Source organism: Vulpes lagopus, chromosome 1, assembly GCF_018345385.1.
Source record: "Vulpes lagopus strain Blue_001 chromosome 1, ASM1834538v1, whole genome shotgun sequence".
In the NCBI taxonomy this organism is placed as follows: Eukaryota; Metazoa; Chordata; class Mammalia; order Carnivora; family Canidae; genus Vulpes; species Vulpes lagopus.
In genome coordinates, this window is record NC_054824.1 from 113,662,761 (window position 1) to 113,688,968 (window position 26,208).

Below are 26,208 nucleotides of genomic sequence, written 5' to 3' on the forward strand. Positions count from 1 at the left end.
CATATCCCTCAGCAGTGTCAGATGGAGACTGGGCCTAGTGGCTGAAGTACATAGGTTACCCAGTTTGGAAGACCCTTTCTATCTTGTGTTCATGGTGGACATCCTTTTCTAATCTAGAAGCCTCTGTTTACTCAAAAAGCTGCAAGACCAAATGATCTGATCCTTTTTATTTGATAATAGTTTCTGAAGACAATAAATACCTTCATCATAGGCTTATGCTTTTTGATTTATTAGCAAACATTCAGGGAATATCGAATGTGACATGAGCTGTGCTGGGCTTGGTAAAAAGTTAAAATCTGTGTGTTCACATTTCATAAAAATGTATGCAGATTTTTAAGTGGATATTTTCAAAAGTCTAATTTTATGCACAGAATTTAAAATAATGCAAATCACCCCCACATTTTAAAAGTCTGTCAAGAGCCACATAATTTCAAAGCTGGCAGGCTGAATGCATTTTAACAGTGTTACTCGGTTGCTGTACATTGGCACCAGTTGTGCCTGGGCAACGGATGCCCTAGCCGGCGTCAGCAGTGGCCAGGGATCCCACGTTCATTTCCTTATACTAGGATTCAGCACATGATTTTGGTGACCACTACACTGTCTTTCCAGGACCACTTGGGTGAGAAATCTGAACAAGGCCTAAAGATCCTGAGTTTCAGTCTGAATTTTAGCTTTCATGGGCTTGAGGCATATCCAGCCACACTAGCTTTGGAAATTTTTTATGTCCAATTTTTCGTTATTACTAGAACTTAAAATATCTTTATATCTTACATTAAAAAACAAAATTCAACTTTAAATTTTAAAGATCTCACTGACTTTATTTAACCATTTGTGAATTGCACAGCATCCTGTCTAGCAGATAGAAAAAAGCTCTGAGGAGCTATATACAAAGCAGGAGATTTTTATAGGCAGAAAGGAGCAGGGATAAGAAAAGAGCAGATTGTTTTGGGTAAGGTAGCCCTTTGGAGGATGGCAGGGATCTGTCAGGCAGATTACCTCACAAATGCTCACTGGGAAATTCTAGACTGACTGGCTAAGATTACATTCCTGGGAGAGGTTGAAACTGGGATTAGGTTATGTATTAAGTCTTGGTTTGTTGATGCAGGGCTGAACACAAATGACTCCATTTAGAGCTTGTCTATTTTTTAACAAGTTTGTAAAAAGTAATGTAATACCAAACGTATATTGAGCACTCATTATGTACCAGGAACTGTTCTAATCTCAACAACTCAGTAAGATATAAATCTTATTACCCCATTAAAAAAAAAAAAAACTTGATACAGAGAAGTTAAGTCACTCAGCAACAATGTGGGCACTAGGATTCACAAACAGGCAAGCTGATGTGGACCCTATCCTCCTCCCCATGCCATAGTCCTCTGAGGCAAGCCCTTCCTCGCATTCTCTCAGCTAGACATGAAAATCTCACCCCCGAATCGTCAGCTTTGGAAGAAATTGGACCTGGTAAATGGTACAAAGAAGGCAAGACAACCACTCTCCAGAATGCATTCCCTCTCTTTTGTTACTGCTAGAAAATTCGCCTTGCAAGATGTTAATTTCAAATATGCATCATCCCCTTATAGAGCATCAATCCTGACCTCAAGGAACTTAGAATCAAATTTAGAGTAGAACTTACCATTCAATGAATGGTTATGATACACTGGGGACCACACCACGCCCTTATGTGCGTTCTCCTTCCCCACCCCCCAACAGCTCTGGGCGATACATGTTCTCAACTCCAGTCGTACCTTTGAGTTGGCAGACTGGTTATTCCAAACTCCCTGCTCACAGACTCCCTCCTTAACCTCCCTCATATCTATTTGAGCCTGAAAACTCAACTTTCAGGCTTTCCATCTCATTTTATAAAGTTGATAATAGGGCAGCCCAGGTGGCTCAGCAGTTTAGCGCCGTCTTTGGCCCAGGGCCTGATCCTGGAGACCCAGGATTGAGTCCCACGTTGGGCTCCCTGTGTGGAGCCTACTTCTCCCTCTGCCTGTCTCTCTCTCTCTCTCTCATAAATGAATAAAATCTTTTTAAAAAATAAAATAAAGCTGATAATAGTGAAAATATTATCCGAGCTCAGCATGTAACTAGTTCTGGCAAGCATTCCCCAAAACATGAGATTGTAAGTAAACAGACAAGAGCCCGTATACCCATGAGAACTCAAAGCCAGGTAAGGAACTGGCAACCCAGCAAGTTGGTTGTAGACCTTTCCCCCTGCCATGAGAGGACTCCCTCTGTCATATAGAACATATTCCCCATTAAGTCCTGTTCATCCTTTGAAAAATCTGGTTTTTACCTCCCTTCAAACAAATAATTCAATTTAACAGAAGCACAGTTAACTGAACTCAAAAAACCATAGGCAGCTTTTGCCTGAGTTCAAGCGCGCAACATACAGCTCGAGCTCCCTACCGGTAGTTGTAACCTGAAGGCCATCTTGTTACTGGAACTGAGCGAAGGGTGCCATCTTCCAGGGCCAGGAACCATGAGAAGCGGGGTTCAGAGGAACCTCCGTGCTGTTCCGTGCTGGCCACCAAACCTTCGATATATTTCCAGATGGACCCCTCAGCACCCAAGGCAATTTGCTTCCAGAATACAATGTGGAAAGTGTTCTTGCTGGAGAGCACAATGGTTCTTTTACATTTGTAATGCCTTCGGCCTTTATTTGTGAATCACAGAAATCTAATCACCGTCACTCCACATCTTTGTACCTCCAAAACAACATGTATTAATGTGTCCTTTTAGAGTCCTATACATTTTGGAAAGTATATGTGATTGATTTACCCAGGGTTTGAGACACGGATCTGATTTTTTTTTTTTCCTAAGTCCATGCTATTTCAGCAAACACAACCAATTGATTGATGCAGTGATTCTTTTTCAGAATAAAGCCGGGCTTTGGCTCAGGTCTTAATCCCTATGAGCATATCACGTTAACTCCCTGTTGCCCAGGAAAGCCCTTGGCGACACTGTGGCTTTGACCACAGACTTGCTTGGGGACACTTCTGCAGTGAGTTTTCAGGGTTTGTTTGGTACATGCTCCTTGTCCAACCTGACACCTTCCTTAAAGAACATCTACATTTGTAAACATACCAGCTTTTCAAGGAAGGTGTGAAGTTTTGCTTCAGAACCGGCAGCTGAACATACTGTTGGCTGAACTACACGGAGGGAGATAACCTATTTACATACTAAAAAGGTCAGTGTTGGACAATCAGCATTTAGAGATGAATTGGCTGCTGCTTGCAACTGGAGCATAAGAATTTGGGAGAAGGCCGCAATTTTGCTGTCTCTTTATCTGTGCAGACAGCAAGCATTGGTAAATACGTAGGCTGTCTGTGCCAAGCAGCTAGGGTGGTGATGGATGGGTCCCTTCCTAGTGTGGAACCTCTGATTACAAGTGGGGATGTGACTATGTGTCCATGCAAAATGCAGGTCAGCCTTACCTACTAAAAACTGTAATTAATTTGAAGTAGAAATATTTGCATAATAGCTTTTCAGACTGTTAGTAAAATACCATCATAACAGACTTTAAATTATGTGGCTACTGCTTACTTAACTGTCATTTGCATCAGGAAAGTAGACTTTTAGATGGCTTAAAACAATTTTTTGTGGTCTTTCTTTTCAAAGTATTTTAAAATATCAACAGCTTTATTTTGCTAATGTGATGAAAGTATCTTTAAAAAAGGCATTAAAAAGGCATGAATTTTCTCTGAAAACTCTATGTTCTTTTTCCATTTATACATTCAAAGCAAAATAATTAGGGAATTGAGGTCTATGGCGCCCATCTAAATGTTGGGAATATAACATAAGAATCAAGTCACTGTTGAAGGTGGCCAATGAGTTCTGGAAGCCTGGGGAGAAGTAAGAGGCAGGAGAGAGGTCTGACCTCCCTTGGTGATAACAACCAATCTTGAGCAGGGAAGCAGCCATTGCCCTTCGTGTCTTAGAACCAGAGCTCATTCAGAGCTTTTGCTCTGAAAAGAGAGCGCCCATTTAAGAGTTCCTGTGTCAGGGCCATCACATCTCCACTGCGGCTGCTCCCTAAGTCCCAAGGGGTCGTCGTGGCTTTCTGGGAACTAGCACAGCAGCTGCCACCAACATCCTCATGGGGACCCAGTACTGCATTCCACATTCATTGTACCCTGGGGGACTTGTCAAGCCAGATGTGGCCCTGGGTTCATGGTGCCTTTGGAGACAAATGAAGCAGCTTCCAGGAAGAAGTCGTTCTTAGTGCGCACACACAACCCAGATGCGTCGGTGTGCTGATCCACTTAATAGTTCTGCACTTCCTCTGACTCCTGATTTAAAGAGAGAGGAGCCAGCGACAGTGACAAGCTAGCTCTTGGTTGGCATCAAACTGTCTCATAGAGATTATTTGACCTTGCTCAGCAGATAGCCAGAGTCATCCAGGCCATATATAACATCTGTTTCTCATCATGACCGTTGCTTTGAAACAGAGCAGTGGCATGGCCTGCACCAGGGGACTCCTCCTGGTGATGATGCCAAGCGACGGGAGCACCAGGGTTCCCGCTGAGTCTGCACTTTTCCTATCCTGGCCCTGGCCGCCTGGGAGGAGGGGCTGACCTAGGTGGTGTCTGCTAATTGGCCCCGCATGTGTACTTCACTCAACCTGCCTCTCTTTCAGAATACTCGGCTGAGCAGACCCAGCAGGCTCTCCACCAGTCGGTCTTCATGTCCTCTGTGTCAGCCCACCCTTTCCGGGACCTTCCTCTTGGCAGGGAGCAGCACTGCAAGCTGCTTCCAGGTGTGGCCAACATCCAGGCAGGCGAGGTGGCCCGATGGACAGTGGAGGAGGTGAGCGGGGCTGCTCTGGGGCCCTGGGTGGACCAGACCCTGTTGCTGAGAATTTCTCTCGGGGCATGAAATCCACTGCATCAAATTTAAATTTAAGAGCCGTACTTAAGGGAGAACGCAGGCCTGATTTTGAGGAAGTCAGGGAAGACCAGTTGGTTTTGGGCCCCAGTGGTATCCCAGACCTGCCTCTGTTCTCCATCACCGTGGGCCTAGGGCCAGTTTCAGTAAAGGGGCCCAAGCCTCCAGACCTGCATCACAGTCTGATTTGGGGGAAGCACATACGTATAAGCATCTTCCACTTGCACCCTGGCAACCCCTTCCTAAGCAGCATCTTGTCTGGGGAGCAGCCACCACAGGGTGGTCTGTCCTGTGCTGAGGGGCTCCCTTTGGCTCCTATGGGGCCACAGAGGATCCACTGGTCCTCGATACTGAGCAGCTCTGTGTGGCCATTTGTCCACTCAAAGTCACAGATGGTCTGTTAACCTTAGGTTTGTGTTTAATGTGAGTTAGATCACAGCACTGCAGAAGATGCTGTACGCATGAGAAAACTGATCCAACTTTAGTATCACTGTGCATTACCATGTTGGTTTTCATAAGGACCAGGTAAGTCCCGGTGCTTCCTGTAATGCCATAGAAATGCTTCATATGTAAAGCAGTGTTCTTTTAAGGAATACACTCTTTGACATGTATTTTAATAAAGGCATCATTTCCACTAGTCAGGCCTTAATTAATTTTTTTAAATGAAGGAAAACCCCAGGGTCACTCCGAGGATGAGATAATGGTGGAGCTGAAGTTAAATTCATTGCAAAATGTTCATTGAGCACTTCTGCAATCAGCTTGACTTAACCTCAGTTTAAGCCTTCCTTTCCAGCCCTGGACAAGGAGCAGGTGACAAAGGCCATGCAGAGGCTGGAGGTCTCGGGCAGGTCTGCTATATCCACCTCCTCGCAGGCACCTCCCAGAATCTCCCTGGTGGACTGCCCTGCCCAGCAGCAAAGGCTGACAGCTCTTCCTCAGCACACCCTGCTGCCCCACCTCCCCTTCCACTATTTCCAAGTGCCCCTAGAGTCCTGATGATGGAGTGTTGGCGGAGTTTTCCAGCCAGTGGTGACTAAATGTGTTCCTGTTCCTGAAAGAGTATGTGGAGCCTGCCCCCTACCCCTCCTCAAAGAATTTTTACCAGTTTACAAAGCATGCAGCAGCTTCATGATGAAGCCAACTGAATTAAGACCTATTGTGCTCTGTAATCCAATCATGTACAGCTCTGGCCTTGTAACAGCACTGTGCAGAATGGGGAGCTTAGTGGCAAGTCATTCATTCCTGACTTGCAAGCCATTCACTCAAGGTTCTACCAACTTTTAAATTAGGCTGACAATGGCTTCTCCTCCCCTGCATCGTCAACATCGTGCTTATTAGAAAGATGTCTTGGGGAGGGCAGCCACCTGCGTCCAGCCCAGCCCTACATGCACAGAGCAGCTGAGTCCTGAGAGTGGTTGAACATGGTAGAGACACAGAGCTCTGGGGGTGTCTCTGCCTACCTTAACATGATCCCTGGCTCCTCAAAGTCCTTGGCATGCCTTAGGACCTGCGTGGGCAGTCCTCCCTGCCTTTCCAGCCCTACCTCCCACCATGCCCCCCATGGTTCTCCCACCCTGGGCTACCATGCCCTCATGGCGTTCTCACACTGGCACAGCTGCTAACCCTGCCTCAGGTCACCTTTCCTTCTGCCTGAGGCCACTCCAGCCATCAGCACAGTGCTCACCTCCATGCTCCCATGTCCTCAGTCTTCTGCCACTGACCTACACTCACTTGTCTGCCCCCTCACCAGATGAGTAGAGACCTTTCACTCACTTGGCATGTCTCTTGAGAATTTCTCACTACACCTGGCACTTATTAGATAAGCCAGTAATGTTTGTTGAATGAGTGTCAAATGACAGGGGCATCATGAGCTGGATTTTGAAACGAAAGGGGAACATACCCAAGCAGAGAAGAGAAGGAAGCCATTGCAGTCAAAAGGTAAAATAGAAGGTCACATGGGAGTGAGTATGACATATACAGGGATGGCCAAGGTACAGCACATCCTTTACTAACATCCATAATGACAGTGAACATTATTAATATACTGAGAGTAAGGCAAGTACTCTTTTCTGCTGCCCATTTTGAGGCACCTAGAGACTAAGTCACTTCTCGGGGCCTCACAGGCAGAGCCAGGCCCGGAGCTGACATCTTCCCCACCAAGCGCCCTGTGCGCGTGGGGGCACAGAGTGGCCCGTGTGAGGCCAGGCACTGGCAGGCCTGTCACTTCTCAGTATGAACCACCTGAGCGGTTCTCACGCAGAAAGTCACCCGTGGAGACGGTGCTTCGTGGGCATGTGAATGGCACTCATCTGCAGAAGTATGAGAAGAGGCCTCGGAGGGGAGGGAGCTATCAGGGAGCATTGCCACACTCCTGGCGTAGAATCATCTCTGCCTGCACTGAGCACCACGTGGGAAGAACCACTGGAAGTCAAAGTCGGCTGACGTTTTTAAGTTGACAGCACTAAAACAACACAGTGAACCAGATTAGATACTGAAGATGAAGAAGTGAAATGAGCCTAATGTGACTCCATTTGTTTACGACCTAGGATGACAATAAGTGAGTTGGAGAGTTCATCTGAAAGAACAGGAAAGTCGTGGTGCCATCAAACGAAATGAAACTTCTGGGGGAAAGACCCAGTTTGGGGGCAAGGAGATAAGATGGTGAATTAAATATGGGATATCTTGAGTGAGAGGTCCCTGTGAATTACATTATAGCAATGGATGTGCAACACCTATTCTGGAGGGTAGAAATACCAAATGGAGTGTCATTATTGGATGGGGGGCCCTGAGTGAGCCCTCATTGAAGACATGGTCATCCAAGGAGAGCTGCTAGGGATGGAAGTCCGTGGGGACCACAGTCGGGGAGAGAGTGTCCACAAAAGAGAAAAGTCAAGGGAAGGCAGGTGGCGAGGGTTCCATTGGGTAGGGCCTATGTCAGATGTAGCTCAGGACTCCTAGTTGGAACTGCAGGACTAGGCTTCGGGGTGGGGGTGAGAGTGGAAAAATGTGTACAATATGTGTATTCCTTGAACGTCTCAAGAGGACCATCATCCAAAAAGAATAGAACCTCTGTTTTAGGAACATTAAGTAATGACTGGGAAGTTTAGGGGGCCTCTGGTCTGGCGAGTCCCAAGTCTGGCACTGCAGGAAAGCAAGGGCTTGGTGGATGAAGAAAGGCAGTGTTTGTCACACTGCAGGTCTCACTGGGACAAGGAGGGACTCACCACGGGGGAGACTGAGGATGACTGAGGATGCCATCAAAGACTAAGAGGAGGCTAAGGTCACAGTCCCTGAGTTCTCTGTAGTGGATACACATGGAACACCAGCTCTTTCATGCTGAAAGAGGCCTTAGAATTTTCTAGACCTAAAGTAAAACGACCATCTGTGATGCTGTCTTCATAAAGCTTCCTGTCGTGATGCTTCCATAACCATGACTTCCCTCAAGGATGCATTTCAGAGAAAGTTTGGCTTATCCCCTAATGCTTACTATATCATCTTGAAATCCCCCTAACTAGATGCCCTTGAGGACAAGGAGCACATCCTAAATTCCCTTCTATATTCTCACACTCCTGTAGCACGTTTTCTGGAACCAAAATAGGCCCTCAAGAAGAATCCTGGATGGGGTGAGAGTGTGGGCTCTGTGACGGTTCTATTTGTATCTTTGAAAATAAGGCATCCCTCAGATGGGTTTGGCTGAGGGGGCATTCCAGTGAGTACCAACAATAGAGTTGTGACTATTTTAGACACTGCATTAAAAATGGGAATGGGCAGTACGGATTTGAAAGGGCAGCGCAGGGCAAGAGGAGACAAAGGAGGGTGCTGTTCCTTTGTGTTTGGTTCTCATTAGGCAAAGTATTGGAAGGAATCAGAGGAGCCCAAGACAGGATACCCTGAAAATGGACATGTGTGTATCCTTGTGTCAAGTGCCACTCAGGGAGACTGAAGGCAGGAGTCTGTCTGTGGCGCAAGAGGAAGAGCAAGAATGCTTCCTTTTGTCTGCTGTCCTGGCCTGGGAGGAAGTCCTCCATTCTGCATTATGTTACCTGTGAAGAAAAGCCAGCACCGGGCCTTTGTAAGATTGCCCAGAGCCTGGGAGCTGGCTTTTAACTCCTTTGTCGCTGTGGCTGTTTCTGGGAGAGCAGAGTTTTTCAAAGCACGGGTAGGCTTGTGAAGTCAATTTCATGGTTCTAGAGATGAGAGGAAAGACCAATACTGTAGTAAGGGTAATTATCTTGTGAAACCTTTGTTAGAAACGTGTGGGTATGTGCACACACTCAAGTTACGGTCAGTGCGAAGTGTATTTCTTATTCTGGGCCATGGAAATGTTCCATAAAGGAATATTAGTGCTTAAGAGTAGAAACTAAAATATTTTTATATCTCCTTACATCATTCTAGTAAAGTATCTTGCCCAGAGTAGGTGCCTGACAAATGCGTGAGTGAATAAGTAGGGAGGTGGGCTTTATGCAGTACCCTCCTGCCAGGTGTGCGTGGACACATGAGGGCAAGAGGTGACATGTTGTGGGCACATTAGAGCCACAGGTATGGCTCATGTATGCTCGGTGCACCTATGGGTACTTTGATTCCTTACAACCAAAAATGCTTTTTAAAGCAGCACGTATACATCGCCATAGCCTCCACCAAGAGTGCCCTAAGTGTCCATTAATTTTGAAAGATGGCGGTCACTTTAAAAGCAACCTTTCCACAGAAGGGAGTGTTTTGAAAAATTCAGGATACTGGTAATTAAGCATAGCAGCCTTGTACAAGCGGGCCCTTAAAAAAAAAAAAAAGACAAATAACAAGTTCCACTGTTAAAAAATTAGACCCAGGCTGGAAACATGGTCCCCAGTGGACTCGGAGCCGGTAATCAGGCCCACTGCTCCAGGCTCAGCAGAATGGAGAACAGCGCCACTCGGAAAGATTGAAGGGAGCCGCAGCCCCACTGAAGGAGACAGGCCTTCTGAGTTCCAGGAGAATGCCAGGAAAAGTAGGTCGCTCGGGGAAGTAAGTTAGGGAAGTAATGGGCTCATCCGAGAGCTGGCCACAGGGTCATCTTTCTTGGTCTCTCCAAACTGCTGTGTCATTCCCAAAATTAACCTACTCAGTGTCCTTCCAAAATAAAGCTGACCTTTCACCATGGGCTACCCTACTCCTGAGAACTTGGGGAATCAAGCACATGTCGGCCTCCACAGCAGGTGTACTTCTTGGAACCAAGGTGGGGATTGGTGGTCCCCAGGCTCCCACAGCAGCGCCATCGCCTTACCGAGCAGACACGTCCACATGGCCACCTTGGCTCAGGCAAACAGATGCCAGTTTTCTGTTTCATAGAGTTCACACCAGTCTGACTAGTTCATATTTACCACAGACTTGAATAGATAATCAGAGGATTCTTAAGGGGAGAATGGGAAGGAGGCTTTCTGATAGTACTCTACAGTGTGTTAGAGCTCCCCACTTGATGTTTAAAATTTGCAGCAAAATGGGCTTTCTGTTAAGCCTCAAAATATAATGTATTCTTGGAGGGAATAAATACTAACAGCACTGAATAATGGCACTGAATAATGATCAAGCTAGGCCTTTGGATATTTTTTAATTCTGGCCAGAAAAGTCGGCCTCAGTGGATTTCATGGAACTTGGTTTTGACTTTGGAAAAGGACAGATTGAATAGAATCAGACTCTCTTTCCAAAGAGGCAGAGGATTTCAGACACAATGGTGAGGCAACTGAGACGAGGCGGCCCCGCCATCAGGGAGGTGAGGCAAGGAGGGCTGTGCAGGGCCCAGCTAAGGGCTGCCCAGCTGCCTGGGCTGCTCCACTTCCTCTCTGGCCCGGCACGAAAATTATTCCTGTTAAAGACTCCTATCTACCTCTGACATGGACAGTGACTTCTTGGCTAACAATACTGAGGAGGAAGAATGTGATTCTTTCTGTTTGTCCAGAAAAGGACATTTTAACTTCTGCAGACCATCAAAGCAACACACGACGCCTATGCTGTGAATGGAAGTACCTGGAATGTGTATTTTAAAAAGACCATCTCTTAAAACACTTCTCTTTGTCTGTGGTCGCCCAGGCTCCTTATTGTTGGCATGGCTTTCCCACAGGAGCTAGTGATTGAGATGTGACAAAATGTATGTCTTCTGCTAATTCTTAGTCCTACTTTTTTAGTGTTCCTGCTATTCAGCCTCTTTCCCTGTGAAAGAGCCATCTCAGGAAAACCTTCCTTTAGAGCAGTGGCTTTGAACCAAGCAAGATGTAGGCAACATCTGGACACATTTTTGGCTGTTTTTTTTTTTCCCCAAAGCAGCATTTATTTACCCACTGAATTATAAAACATTTAATTTAGAAGTCTGGCATTTCATAATCACCCATCTTGATTGACGTGGGCTGACACACATGGCGGTCAGGATACACAAGGACAATAGCCAAGGAGTTACAAAAAATAAATCCATGATTCTTAAACAATCACAACCAAAAAAAAAAAAGTTACAGGTATCAAAACTTTAGATGCATTGCATTGAAAAAGAAGGTTTGTGCATGTCATAATTTAAAGAGGCAAAACAAGACGCTACTAAAACCTCATGTTAAACAGTTTCTTATAAAGTTGATGGAAAGGAGCAAGTGGTCTCTTTATAATCAGCTTTCCTTAACAGTTTTCCGTTAGCTGAAGAGGTGGGAAGGGTGAATTCATTTTTTGCATGCACAAGATGTTCTGCATCTGTGCATGCATTATATGTACAATGTTGGAGGGGATGCAAGTAGCACCTGGTAGGTAGAGGCCAGGGTCCCCGCTAAACACCCTGCAATACTCAGGGTGGCCCCACAGCAAAGAATGATCATTCCCCACCAGTCAATAGTGCTGGCATGAACAAAGCTGCCCTCCAACATCTTTCCTGGACTCTGCTTTTGATTCCTTTGTTTCCACACCCAGTGTGGGCAGATCTCAGGATTTTACCTCACAGGGCCTCCTGCTTCTGCTCTGGGCTCTGTCCCATGCGGAGTGTCGAGGGCCTTTTCTCCGCTGGATAGCTGCAGGTGTCTCCCAGTGACGTCCTGCCCGGGCCTGCTCACGCTGCTAGATCGTCTCTCAAGATTTCTCTTGCACTAGGGTCCTAAGCCCTACCTTCACATGAGAATCACCTGGGGAATCTAGAAATGTATGCCTAACACTTGGCCTGATCCAGCCTGATACTTCGGAGTCTCTATGGCCTGAGCCACGCCATCATTCCTGTTTAAAGCTGTCCAGGTAATTTCAAGGTGGGGCCAAGAGAGAGAACCGCCCCTCCAGGGCTCCTTGCTGCCCACACCCGGAAACCACACCGCCACCACCTCAGCCCTCGCCTTTACCCACGTCTCCCCTTCTGCTCCGAAGTTCTAGTCAAACTGGACTTCTCACTGCTGATGACTTGAGCGCTATGCAGCCGGCTTGTGGCCTGGCCCCTGACCCTCTGTGCTGAGGTCTTCTCCACTTGTCCAGCCCAAATCGCTCCCCCCCCCCCCCCGCCCCGGTGGAAACACTGCCACCCAGTGGTGTCTGTCTCAGCTCCCACCTCCCTGGTGCTGCCTTAACTCGGTTCCCATCTGAGATGCCATTTGTCCCTGCTAGAAGCCTTTCCACCTCTCTTCTAGAACTTCGCGCATGGGAGCAGTGATCAGTAAGCCATCCTCACTCACCATTTTCTGTTAATCTTCCCCCTCTGATCAAACTGTAAACTCATTGGAAGTTCACGCGTGCCCTGCTCACCGGTCCTGCCCTCCCAGCACCCAGCAGGGGTCTCACATGTCGCCCGGGTCAGAGGTACCTGGCCAGAGAGCAGCCTGGAACAGGGGACCACACCCACTTCACAGTGTCCCAGGCCCTAGAAATTCTGTGAGTCCCTGCTGTCACTTGCCTCACTTACCGTGTCTCTGCAACTTGAGCAGCAGCATTCCAAGGCTCTCCTCAGCTCCCTGCTTTTTAGCCCCTAAGAAGAGCAAATCGTGTTAAGTCAACGAACAGCCTTGGCTCCCGGCAGAGTGGAGCACCAGGGTGCTCCTAGGGCTTGAGGACACCATTTAGTGGCAGCGTGCTGACTGGTTTGGGGAAAAAAATTTTTTTTAATTCTCATCTTCCTGCATTTTGGAAGGATGACTGTAAATGACTCATGGTAAAATACACTTTGTGGCATCAGAGGTGAGTAAAGCAGACACCAACGTGCTGATTGCCCCTAAAAAGAGGTGCTGAAATGTTTGTATTAATTAGAGCTGTGAGGAGACTGGGTGGGTCGGTTAAGGGTCTGCCTTTGGCTCAAGTCATGATCCTGGAATGCCAGGATCAAGCCCTGCATGGGCTCAGCGGGGAGTCTGCTTCTCCCTCTACCTACCCTCTCCCGCCCTGCCATTGTGCTCTCTCTTGTGCAATCTCTCTCAAATAAATTAAATCTTTAAAAATAGATGGATGGACAGATAGAGCTGTTAGTCAAGGTTGTGCATACAGGCATCAGGACCCATGTTCGCTCTGTGGGTGTTGGGCCCTGACCACTCTGTAAGCTGGAAATCAACACCCAATGTTCTCTTCTGCAGAGTGTGGGGAGGGTCAGTGTCCACTGCCATCTCCCTTCAGAGAGCCAGAAACTCTCAGGATCCGGGTTGTAGAACATGTTGATCCAAGACCCTGAACTCACCACCTTCTTGTGGGCCTTTTCCATTAGAGGAGAAAGAGAAGGTTCAAGTGCACACAGTTCGGTTGGCACAAGACAGACAAAAATGAAAAACCCAAGACAATTACTCTGACAAACATTATCTCCCAGGTTTGTCAGTGTAGCCTTCTGGCGTGCAATAGGGCCAGATGTTGCCAGAAGTGACCAGCATCCACTTGTCATTTTGGTCGTTGACAGTCTACGATTTATTGTTTGTTCATTCAGCTTTCTAAAAGCATCAGTTGGAAACTCTCAGCAGCTTCCTGCACATATAGCCAGGTCATTGTTTGGTCTAATTAAAAGGAACTTAGGTCTAATTAAAAGGAACTATGTGTGGCTGGACAGGGAGTGGGGGAAAGAGTGGAAAATGAAGTTGAAGAGCATGATTCTCCAGAACTCCGGTTTTGGAGTCTGAAAACCTGGGTTCCAAAGCCATCCCTGGCATTTCTGAGCCATGCATGACCTTCGGCAAGTCATTAAACCTCCTTGGGCTTCAGCTTCATTGTCACTGATGGGGGAATTGGGTTGGCTTAGGTCCCTAGAGTCCCTGTCATTGGCCGGGCCTTGGGGCCACTGAAGTGCCAGGTAGACAGGTCCTGCTCTCAGACAGTCACTGTGAAGACTGCTGCACACGGCCACTTCCTCCTGCCTTCCCTGACCCTCTCAGGATGAGTGGACAGGAGGATCAGATGAGAGAAGATTCCAGAATGCCAGCACCACACACAAGGAGGCTGTCAATGTCCTCATAACAGTAACCCTATGTAGGTCAGCCTGGAAATGAGAGGCCAACAGAGAGACTGGAGGCTGATCTAATTTCTGAGCTGGCAAATGCTTATGAGACTTGATAGTTGACATTTAAATCCCAAGTGTTTGAGGGATCTGAAGTGTATTTTACTCAAATGTTGAATTACTACAACCCAAGAAATTATTTCAGGTGCATGTTTTAAATCAGGCTTTTCATCTCACTCTGTAGGTGGCCGAATTTGTACAGTCTCTTCTGGGCTGCGAAGAGCATGCCAAGTGCTTCAAGAAAGAGGTAAGAAATGCAAAAATTATATGTATTTCCCTACTTCTGGACTCAGAAGTGCTTTGTTTTCATTTACTTCTGTGTAAATAAGAGCAGGAGAAGAGGCTCAGGGCAGGAAAGAGCCCAGCAGAGCAGCGGGCACAGCAGCTTCAGTCTCTGGGCTTTGTCACTGAAGGCTGTGGTGCTCGGCCCGTGTGGCCTGCCCAAGAAATAGCCTGTCAGGTGAGGGAATAAAGGAACATGTCAATCAATTCTTATGGGTGCTGTGGAGGCTCTGCCATGATGACTTGAGGCTTCACTGGGGGCAGAATGGAGTCCTGCTAGGAGCCTGCTCCCAGGGAGGAGAGGAAGTTATTTACTTCAAGGGGACAGTGGGACCATCCTGTATGTCCCTACTTGGCACCTGCTTCAAGAGGAATGCAGAGAAGCCACAAAATCCTTCTATGGGGTTTCTGCTTCCTACCCTCAGTTGGTTGGAAATGTTCCAAACTACTTAATATTTGTCCTGGAATTAGTAGCTATAGCTCTAGGGACCCCAGAAGAGACTGAACCAGCAATGGAATCATCATGAAGATACAGTGATTATTGTTTTGTTTGTTGTTTTTTTTAAGATTTTATTTATTTATTTATTTATTCATGAGAGACACGAGAGAGAGAGAGAGAGAGAGAGAGAGAGAGGGGCACAGACACAGGCAGAGGGAGAAGCAGGCTCCATGCAGGGAGCCCCATGTGGGACTGGATCCCGGGTCTCCAGGATCACACCCTGGGCTGAAGGTGGCACTAAACCGCTGAGCCACCCGGGCTGCCCATGGTGGTTATTGTTTATCGTGGCCTTGCCAAGTGCTGGGCCCTGTGCTGAGCACTTTACAATTATTATCCTTGGGTTCTCAAACAACCAGTGAAGAAGCCTGGCCGGAAAGGGGCAGTCAGATTGTAGCCCCCATCCATGTTGTTTCCAGGGCCATCGTTATTGCTCCAGAAGTCTCCAAGAAAACTACCCTCTAGAGCCTCTGGTGTGTAGCACACACTCTCCCTCTCAGGGCATGCATGGTTCAGGGAAAGCACTCTTGCATTTGGGGTCCTGGGCTCCTCAAAGCCCAGCAAGTCCTGCATCTCCAGGGAACTCTGCATTAGGGTCAGTATGGTGGCATTCTGGATAGCTGCCACTGGAAACATGATGTTCACCTGCTCTTCCCCAGCCCAGCACAGCTCCGGTGTGGTTGGCCCCACCTCACACATACGGGCCACTCTGCATCCTGTGATGCCCGAGACCCACCTGGTCCACAGGTCTCTGCACGTCACGATGCTCCAGCTTGGCTCTTAGACCTGCAGCCCCCCAGTGGGCAGATCATTTAGCCTGCCCTATCCTCCCCTCCTCTGTAAAACACAGACTTCGCCAGGGGGGCTTTGAAGATCAGGGGTAGTGTGTTTCAGTGCCTGGGAAAGTCTGCAAGTATCCTGTTCTCTGAATGGACGATTCAGCAACAAACACTATCATAAATGCACGGAAGCCTTTTTTTTTTTAGAGATTTTATTTATTCATTCATAGAGACACAGAGAGAGAGAGAGAGCGAGAGAGAGAGAGAGAGGCAGAGACACAGGCAGAGGGAGAAGCAGGCTCCATGCAGGGAGCCCGATGTGGGACTCGATCCCAGGTCTCCAGGATCACACCGCGGGCTGCAGGCGGCACTAAACTGCTGAGCCACCTGGGCTGCCCAAATGAAGCTTTTTATAGCTTTCTTAGATCTTTAATTTCCCACTTTAATTTAAAACTTTAATTGCAAAAAAATAAAAAAATAAAAAATTAAAAATTAAAAAATAAATAAATAAATAAAACTTTAATTGCAAAACTTGGGTCTGTGGGGGATCCTTACTCTTCATCGAGTCATTGACACCAAGGGTTTGCATCACTGATTCACAAAGGTTAGAACTAACACAGTGCTAGGTGCAGCGAAAGGTGTTGCCATAGAAGACCCATTCATTCTGTCGTCTTGGTTCTAGAACCAGCAAGCTTTCTGAGCCTGTGTGTGTTGAAATAGGTGATGTGAGTGTAGGACCTGCCTACAGTCCCTGAGACTCAAACTCTGAGAGCAGACTGGGCTGTATGGTGGTCACTCACCATCCTGAGAATCTTAGGAAAGCTATTACGTGTCAGGTCACTATGCTTTAAAGGTTAATAAATAAGGGGCGCCTGGGTGGCTTGGTGGGTTAAGCAACCGATTCTTGATTTCTGCTCAGGTCATAATCTCAGAGTCACAAGATTGAGCTTCATGTCAGGCTCTGTGCCCAATGGGGAGTGTCTTTGTCCCTCCCCCTCTTCCTTTGCCCCTCCCTCCCTGCTTGCAGCCCTCTCTAAAATAAATAATCTTTAAAAATTATTAAATAAAACATCTATTTTATATGTATTTTTGCTTATAATGGCATTTCTTATTAAAAAAAAAAACTTTTTAATGCAGGTCAGTTAAAAGGAGAATATAAAAATAAACCACTACTCCACCAGCCAAATCTGACTTCACTTAACATATAAAGACTTCAAATACTTTCATTATATGCATGTGTACATGTGGTCATGCACATTTAATTTTATGCGTTAGAACCAAGATCTTTCTATGTCATCATGTTGTATTTTGTTGCTTAACAACTCACGAAAAATTTGCCAAATCATTAAGTGTTTCTTTGAGAGGTGAATTTCGGTGACTGCCTGGCACCCCAACCTAGACAATACCATAATTTATTTAATTCTGCTATTTTAGAAATGCTGAACTGTTTTCAGTAGTTCACTTTGTTCTGTCAGGAGAAATTCCTGGAGATTTCCTTGGTGGATGAAAGTAGGTTTTTTTCCTTAAGGTTCATGATACAAATTCAGGCCAAGATTTTTTAAACATAACAATTTTAGAAATTATGCGTGTGTATTGAGTTCATATTTAACAGAGTCGTGGGTAACAGTCCGGAGCTGGGCAGCAGTCGGGCCCAGGTGGGGCGGGGGCCGTCCTCCTGTGTTGCTGGGGAGCTGCAGGGAGGCTGCCACCATCGGAGTCACACAGCTCAGCACCCGAGGGAACGTCCCCGAGGGTAAACCGTGTTTGTTTATTTCCTCGCAGCAGATTGACGGCAAAGCCTTCCTACTTCTGACACAGACGGACATCGTCAAGGTGATGAAGATCAAACTGGGTCCGGCACTGAAGATTTATAATTCTATCCTCATGTTCAGGAATTCCCAGGACCTCACTGGAGAAGATTCTCTCTCAGGCCAGGAAGCCAGAGGATAAACACACACCCCCGACCTACCGCAGCTCCAGGACCTTCCTCTTTCAGCAATAAAACTGGCCCACACTAATTTAAGTTTAATGTCCCCATGGTCATATCCGTGTTTAATTTGGACCTTTGAAAATGGCTGTGGTGTAGATGTTTCGAGGGTACCGTGGACTGTCCTAGTGCCCACGATGCAGAGGCTGGGGTGTGATTCAGGAACATCATTGTCTTCGGTGGGGCCCTTCCAGCTCTGATGCGTTGCAACAAACAGACCAAAGAAGCCCTCACACACACCTTCAGTGGTTCTCCTTCACCATTAACCATTTTTCAAGCATAAAACTCTCGAGTGGTAAAATATTTAAAAAACAACACTCACAAACGCATTGTTAGTGTTTCACCAGAACGTCTGAGCCAGGCTCAGACTTGCCATCTGGGTGCAGTGAGTCTAAGAGAGGCCTGGTGTTTTAAAAAGACTTTATGTGGGATTTTTGGGTACTTTACTCAGGAAAGTGTGAATCTTTAAAATAATAATAATAATAAGCACATGTTTTCATGATTCATTAATTCTCCTTTTTGTTCCATTAATCATTTCTCGTTTGTGTCCCAGAGCCTCCTGGAATGTGCCCAGGAGCACCAGGGGGACAGCCAGCAGAAGCTGGCCAGAGCCTTCTGAGGCCCCTTCACCAGTGCTCTGAGGCTGCCTGCGGGAGCGTGGGGCGGGGGGCCCCCCTCCTGCCACCCCACACGGGCTGAAGGGCCAGCCACCCACCTGCACTGAACCCCTCCCACCTCCACTCAGAGGAGGCCTCGGAGAACTGGCCCTGCGCCTCCCCCCCACCAGCACGTGTAATAAGGGACTGTGTTACATCTTGATAGAGACTCACTAACAGGGAAGATCTCTGAAGTAGGGAGCTTGGTAGCTGTGATTTGAACAATTCTGATCTCTTGTCAGACCTTACTTGTTTTGTGTAAGTGACTGTACCTGACCCTTCAGTGGAGTCAGCCCCATGATTCTGAAAGACAGTCACCTGTTCATACCTACTGTCAGAGCTGCACCGGCCCCCTGGAAGTAGAGACCATTGTTCTCTGATTCATTAAGAATCTTACGATTGAAGGAAGTTGATTCGGCCTGGAGAGATTCTCAAACTGTAGGTCGCTGAAGAAAAAATATTCTCTAAGAGGTGTGCACATATTGCATCTTTTAAAGATTCCCACCCAAATGGAATTTTAATATATTATTGGTTCATGTAAATTTTTATTTTCTGTGGAGTTTTCTTTGCTGTTTATTTTCTGTTTTTTTAGACTGCCATGTACAATTAAATTCCTGCTTCTGCTGTGTTAAAATTATAATATATTTTAAATGATAATAAACATAAAATAAAACCCCCACCTCCATGCCTTAATGAGTATGCTGTAATAACCTATTCCCACAACACAACCTGAGGGCTTTTATCTCAGCCACGGAGGAACAAAGCGCTGCTTGGCATAGCCCACAAAGAAGTCAGCCTTCGAGTATTGGGGATATGTTTCCCTAGGGAAGCAAATTCAGCCGTTAATAACTTGAGAAATTAGGGGCATCTGGGTGGCTCAGTGAGTTAAAGTGTCTGGTGCTTGATCTCAGCCCAGGTCTTGATCTCAGGGTGGTGAGTTCAAGCCCTGTGTTGGGCTCCATGCTGGGTATGGAGCCTAGTTAATAACTTGAGAAGTTAAAGTGGAGATTTTCAAATTAAAAAGAACCTCACAATTGTTCATCATAGAGGCTCCGTGGAAGATCTGAGATGCATGTTTCATATATTTAATACTTGTTGTTTCAACAAAGGATCTAGATTAGAACACACAACACCAAACCAAATTATAGTGAACTGTCGTGTTCCTAGAAGACAGTGCAATCAGGTACAGCTTGATCCAGGTGTCTAGCCACCTGCCAGACATCCTGACTTGCCACCCAGTGCCTTCACCTTGCCACTCTGGAGAGGTAACTCAGGTGGTCCTGTCCTAGTAGCCTCTCCTGGCTGAACAGAGTAGCGGCCCAACTCAGGAAACCAAAACATCTGAGTCTGGCCATTTCTGGCCATTTCCAGCATGAGTTCGCTGGAGGTGGAGACCCATGAGGCGCAGGTCAGCTCCTGAGCTGGTCCTTGCTGGCCCGGCAGGCTGCCAGCTTCACACCTCACCCCACCTTCCTTCCCTGTCACAGTGTTTCCCTTGTGCCCCCATCCCGTGCTGGACCTACCCTGAGCTCCTTCCTCCCTCCAAGCACACCTTCCTGGGTGTAAGTGGATGCCTCTGCCTGAGCTGTTCCCTCCCCTTCACCCCTGCTGGGGAAGACCCACTGCAGCCCTATTCCCATCATGTGGTTCCTCACTTGCTGTCGTTACCATGGGCTTGTCTCCCCCCCCCACTAGTCTAGATGGTGTGTGAGAACGGAGACCGTGGCAGCCTTGCTCATCACTCCCAGCACTTGACGTGGTATGTGGCACTTCATCAGCACAAAGTAAGTTACTTATTGCATCAGTGAATGAGGTAAGTGCATCAAATTCAACGTCAAGTCCCAGCTCCGTAACCTCCTAGATGGGAATAACTTATCTGTAAAAAGAAAGTGATATCTACCCCGAGGGGTTTTTTAATTTGATTTTGTGGATGTGTGTAAACGAATGTAGCTGACATAATACACATAAGGTGGCTTTTTGTTAGGGGGCCCAGAAGCATGTGGGGCAGGCCTCAGGATGGTCTGGAGGGGCCTTGATTGCCTTGGACCCAGCCCTACCACATCCAGCTCTGACTCCAACAAATTCCCTCCCCTTACCTCATCCTCTCCAGACAGGCTGGAAAGCTTGGAAGTTGAAATCTTTCTCCCAGGGGAACCCCCCCTCAAGGAGTGAGGCAGCATCTGGAAATGCCCCAGATGGTTTGAAGGCCTCGGCTGCCCCCAGGTACCACCCTTAGCCTCTTACTCTCCTCTTTCCTGATTCCCATCTGGAATATGCGTGACAAAGCAAAAATTGTGTAACAAGTATCTTAAAGACCATGCAAAGACTTGGTCTCAGAAGTGAAAAGTATGCAGGACAAAGCAAAATATTGCCAATAGGACTTCAAGAAATAACAAACTTCTAGATTGTTAGAAAGAGTTCCCCTAAAGGACCATTATTTACACAACACGTTGAAATACACATATGGGACTGGAAATCAGATCATTAAGCAAGGACGCTCTGGGAGCTTAGGACTTCTGAGACCATAGTCTTTGAATGCCTTTAATTTCAGATACTTTTCACAAAGATAAATTTCTCTCACTTCCAACAACCCACAGTCCTCCCAAGAAAAATCTCTCCTTCATCAACTCCGAACACCTTTTTTCTCCTGGCCTGTGATGAGATCCTGACCATGGCTAACTCAAGTCCTCAATAGATTCCAAGTGTTAGCACAGAAGATTGACTCCTGTTAACCCCTGACTCTGAATTGTGACCTCTTACCCTTACTGCGGGCTGACTTGGAACATCCCTGACATTTCTTGATCAAATTTTCTTTGTGGAATCTCCTTCTGTTGAGTGAGGGCTTTGCCACAGTCACTCATTCCATTTGAAATACTGAGTTTTCACTGCATTCCATTTTGTTTCCTATCATTTTAAGAAATATTCCATTTGTCTCTGCAACTCTCAGAGCTGAAAAACGTTCTTGAATATGAAGCGTTCCTATGAATATATTCTTAATATTCAAGAATCATTCTTCATGAATATTTTTCCTTACAAGTTGTTTTAAAAACTTATTCTCCTTATAAATATATTCATGAAAAATATATTTGTTAATAGACTCTTGAATATTCAGAATCCTTATAAATATATTCTTCTTATGAATAAATATATTAATGAATAATATATTCATAAAAACTCTTCCTTCAAAAATACCTTATTCTGGTTCTACTCGCCTGGTCTCCATCTCTCCCCACTGTCAGTTTGTCACTGCGTTAGAAGCCTGGGACAGCTGAGGTCCTACAATGCAGCTGTGAAGACAGCACGAATACTTGTGCTTGTCTCCAACACTAAGGATTACACAAGTGAATTTTCTGACTGAGCACTCTGGTGAATTGGTGATCACAATTTGATTTCTCAGTGAGATTACCTGCTTGCAAGTCTTTGCACCAGAGATCCCTTTCAGGCAAAGGATGGATTTTGAATCCAGTGACCAAATAAAACAGCCCAGCTGCCACTGCTGAGTGCTTAGTGTCCAAGTGCCTAGTACCCCAGGGCCCCGGTTGGGATGCACACACAGGCAAGTCCAGAGGGCCTGCAGGGCCACTGTTAAGACTCAGTGCTTGAATGATGTCAGCAGAAGACCAGGGGCCCATTGGATAAGGGTGTGTCCCTTGGAGACTTCAGAGCGTTGAGAGGCAAAGCTGCAGCATCCTAAGCACTGTCTTGTCAAGGTGGCCATGGCAATGATTCGGAGATGGAAAAAAGTCAGGGGAAAGGGTTAAAGGGTTGCAGGATTTGGGGGGAAAAAAAGGTAAGAACCACGATTAAAAAGGAAATGAAAAATAAAAGGTGAGAAATAAGACTTCAGTTTAAAATATTGAGTTTTTCTCCAGAAGATGGTTCTATTTCATGGGATCAGACTAGTTCTATCGGGTTTTACCTACAAGGCAACACCTATCAATTGCCCATTTGCTTCAATCTGAAATTAAATTGTGTTCCCTTTGATTGAGGAATCAAGGCAAATTGATGCAGGAAGAATGCAAAATGCTAAGGAGTCCCAGGTTAAACCCAGCTCTCCCCACAACGGATTTTTCACAATTGTTGAACTGCAACTCATAGCAAATGTATTAAGTACTCATGGGGACTGTTTGGAATACGGGGGCCTCTGTTTTGCTCTGACATACTGGGGCATCAGAGGTCTTTTAGAAGGAAAAAAAATATCAAGAATGACTGGCCAATATTAACTAATTTGCATTTTTAAAAAATAAAGGGTGTATTTAAGGGATCTATTCCCAAAGAGTACGAGTTGCTTCATCAGCTAGTTGTGAATGGGTAGAGTATGGGTGGCATATGCCTCCATGGAGGCGGTTGTTTCTCTGTAAACTGTTCCGTTCCTTGGGGTTAGGATCTGCTCTGCCAGTTTGCTTCAGAAGGCAGTGGAGTATTTGTTTTGTATTGTTTCTTGTTTTTTTTTCAAGAAGAAGCAATTTGAATTTCATTTGGCCTAGCCTCTCCCACAAAAAGAGTCAAACCAGCCAAAAATTAGTTTATTAAAGGAAAACTCACTCCGACAGGTTGCTTGCTGTTGGTGATTGAAATTTTTTCTTTTATTTTTCAATCAATTTGCAAAGTTATCCTCCAGAACAGCTTACTATTCTCCGCCCCCTTTGTGTTATTTTTTTTCAGAATAGATTTGCTTTTCACATGCTGTTTTTAGTATTAGTTTGAAACCTGAGGTTGCCCTTCCTTCACAGAGACCTTCCCCAGTGCCTTTTGGGCTGAAAAGTTAAGCCTAAGAGTAGAAGAAACAATTTCACAGATCCACCTACATATTGATTCAAAAATTTTCTTCAAATGAATCAGCAGATTCACCTGAACAGGTGTCCTCATCTTTCTCCATTGTGAGAAGTATTACATTCATCCATTCAACAAATATTGAGAGCCCACTCTGTCCCATTTGGAATGCATCCTTGGACAAATGAATAAAAATCTCTGCTTCTGTGCGGCTTAAATCCAAGGGGGTGTGGAGATAGACAATAAACCATAAGCATAAAAATATGCAGATGAATAGGAGGCGATAAAGGGGAAAAAGTCCAGGGCCTGGTGTAATGGAAATATGATCTTGCTGGTGCACAGATCTTACAGAAAATATGGTCAGGTGGTGAGTGAAATCCCCTGGCATCTATGTATGTGATTCACATGACACATACCTGCACAGACCCAGGTGTTGTTCAGTTCTTTCTAAACCTTTGTTCTTGCTCTGTCATTGTAAACTGCAGAGATATTCTTGTATCTCCCCACGGGACCTAGAACAATCCTCCATACAGAGGTGTCTTTCAGTATATATTTCTAACTGGCTGGCTCCAGAGTATGAACATTATTTTGAGTACAAGTTTGATGTTAGCAATTAAGTACTCTGCTACCTGGACACTTCTGGGGCCCCTTTTCCCCCCAGATTCTATGAAGCAATTAACAAGAAGTAATCAGAGATACTTGTAATGTGATTAAGTGAAAATTGTCATCAGGCAGGTAATTTTAAATACTGCCATGCTTTAAATACAGACTCATTAATTTTAGCTCAGTGGTGTTCTAATATTTATTATGCATACATAAGAATTTTAAATATGAATATGTTTTCACATGGCTATGCTTGGTAATCCTGTCACCTGAAAAAACTACCCAACTAATAATTCTCAAGCCCTCCAGTAGGGTAGCTGAGGTTAATAGTGTGGTTCACAAGTACAATATTGAACAAAAAGGGACAACAAATTGATGAAAGGTGTCTGATAAAAAGGTGGAAAGACTTGACACTTTCTGTGAGTCAACACTAAGTACCTAGACTAGGTCCTGCTTTACAATTGTCTTAGATGCCCCCACAGGGCAAATTTTTCAAATCAATCTGTTTTGTGCATGTTAATTTGAAAAATGATTAGCCCTAGAGGAGGTTCAATTTTAGGAAAAGTGATTAGCTCCTAGCTAACATCGTCTGTCTGTCTATCAACCATCTCAAGGTGAGTTCTCTGAAAAGTCCATGGCAGTTTGTCAAGCTACGAATTTGAGGCAGGCTACTATTTGTGAACTGCTGGGGGAAGGATGAATTGTGTGTTGTCTGGGTGGCTGCTTGCCACTCAAGGAGTCATTTGTAGCTCATGACCACTTTGGCAGACCTGGGCCACCAGAAACCGATTTCACAATTCAATCCATACTCTGTGCAGACAATTGGAATATTCTTCCTGCCTTCAGAAGTAAACAATAAAGAAATAATTCGCTGATTTAAAAACCTTAAACTGGAGGTGGTATACTTCATTTTTTGTACGGGCACTAAGCTGGTGAAAAGGATTTGTTCCCAGGAATCCATTATGCCCTCCTATCCCTTCTGTCTGTGGACAGTGGAGAATTACACACAGCCATCCTTAGAAGCAGCGTCAAAGCTTTCTCAACCTTGATGAGGTTCTGAAAATAACAGAAATAGAATGTGACTTGAATGGTTGGGCCATGTGATTATAATCACCTTCATTATCCAGTTTCCAAAAACCCCTAGTGATAACACTTGTACAATCTCCTACAGGGACTGGTTCCTAGTAGCCCCTTGAAGAGAAAGATTATGCCTTGTGGCACTTTCTACCGCACTCAGTGTGAGCACAGAGCCTTACACGTTCTGGGCAAATGGAATTTAATATTTAACAACTGGATGGCGTATAAAAAATGCTCAATAGGTATTTGTTGAAGAAATAAAGAAGAAAAAAAAGATGTACTTTTTCAGATCTAGCTTCAGATATTCAAACTTCAGCCTAAGATGTAAACATTCTGGTGTCTCCTATTTCTGCAAAATCATCTTTCGTATATATTTGAAGACCCTAAAGAAGTCACTCCGTAGCCCTCTGTCTTCAGACTAAATCCCTTTGTTTTCACCTATTTCCATAGTAGTTAACTCTGAAATTTTCAAGTTTGCCTCTATTAATTTTGCCTCCTCCACCCCTGCCAGTCTCCATCTTCATGTATATTCATGGCTGTTTGCTTCATTAAACATCTCCCCATCATCCCCGAAATGGTCCTTTAGAAGTCAATTGTTGTCACTCTGACCTATGGCTTGTTTCTGCAAAAGTCAAAAGTCAGAGATACACTCGCTGTCCGTCCCTGTCACGTCTCGAAAAAGTGTGATCTGTGAGACGTGAGGTGGATACAGCCCAGAAAACCACTGAGTCATGCGGCCACACGATGCCCCACTGGAAGGAACACGGTAGGCCCACCGTCCCGAAGAGATTTCCTAGGGACTGTTACTTCGTTAATGGTTTGTAAAATGTTACACAAAACAAGCATCTCCTGAAGAGGTGTTAAGGAAGTTAGAATCCAGGTTTCAGGCTTAAGGGTGTTACCTGGGTACTTGTATTGCCTTTCCTATGTTTGATGCCCCGCGTGTCTAGTTGTTTGAAGACTTTTCTGTTTGGCCCATTTCATTTTCTTTCTTCCCAATCTGAATTTCTCCCTCACTTACAATTAACATCACATCATTTTGCAACTCCAAGACCTCCGTATATTTCCTGTAGCACCTTGCCCCAGGGCTAAGCGTCTGGTAACTCAAAACATTATTCAGCTACATAAAGTAGATTATATAGTGAATTGAAATTTTTACTGAAGGCTTTACTTTTAATCTGGGAAATGTCAGTGACATAACTTGCTTCAAA

General features: G+C 45.6%; 1 protein-coding gene across 6 annotated transcripts in view; it reads left to right on the plus strand.

Moving 5' to 3' along the window:
- The window catches only part of L3MBTL4 (L3MBTL histone methyl-lysine binding protein 4), a 459,873-nt gene extending 440,658 nt beyond the window's left edge, over positions 1–19,215 (plus strand). For all 6 annotated transcript variants that reach the window (XM_041724323.1, XM_041724314.1, XM_041724342.1 and 3 more), the window contains 3 exons: positions 4,640–4,809; positions 14,529–14,591; positions 17,684–19,215. In XM_041724323.1, coding sequence (XP_041580257.1) covers positions 4,640–4,809; positions 14,529–14,591; positions 17,684–17,851 — 401 coding nt within the window. In that variant the 3' untranslated portion in view covers positions 17,852–19,215. The remainder of the gene's footprint in view (positions 1–4,639; positions 4,810–14,528; positions 14,592–17,683) is intronic.
- Positions 19,216–26,208: the final 6,993 nt, after the last annotated feature.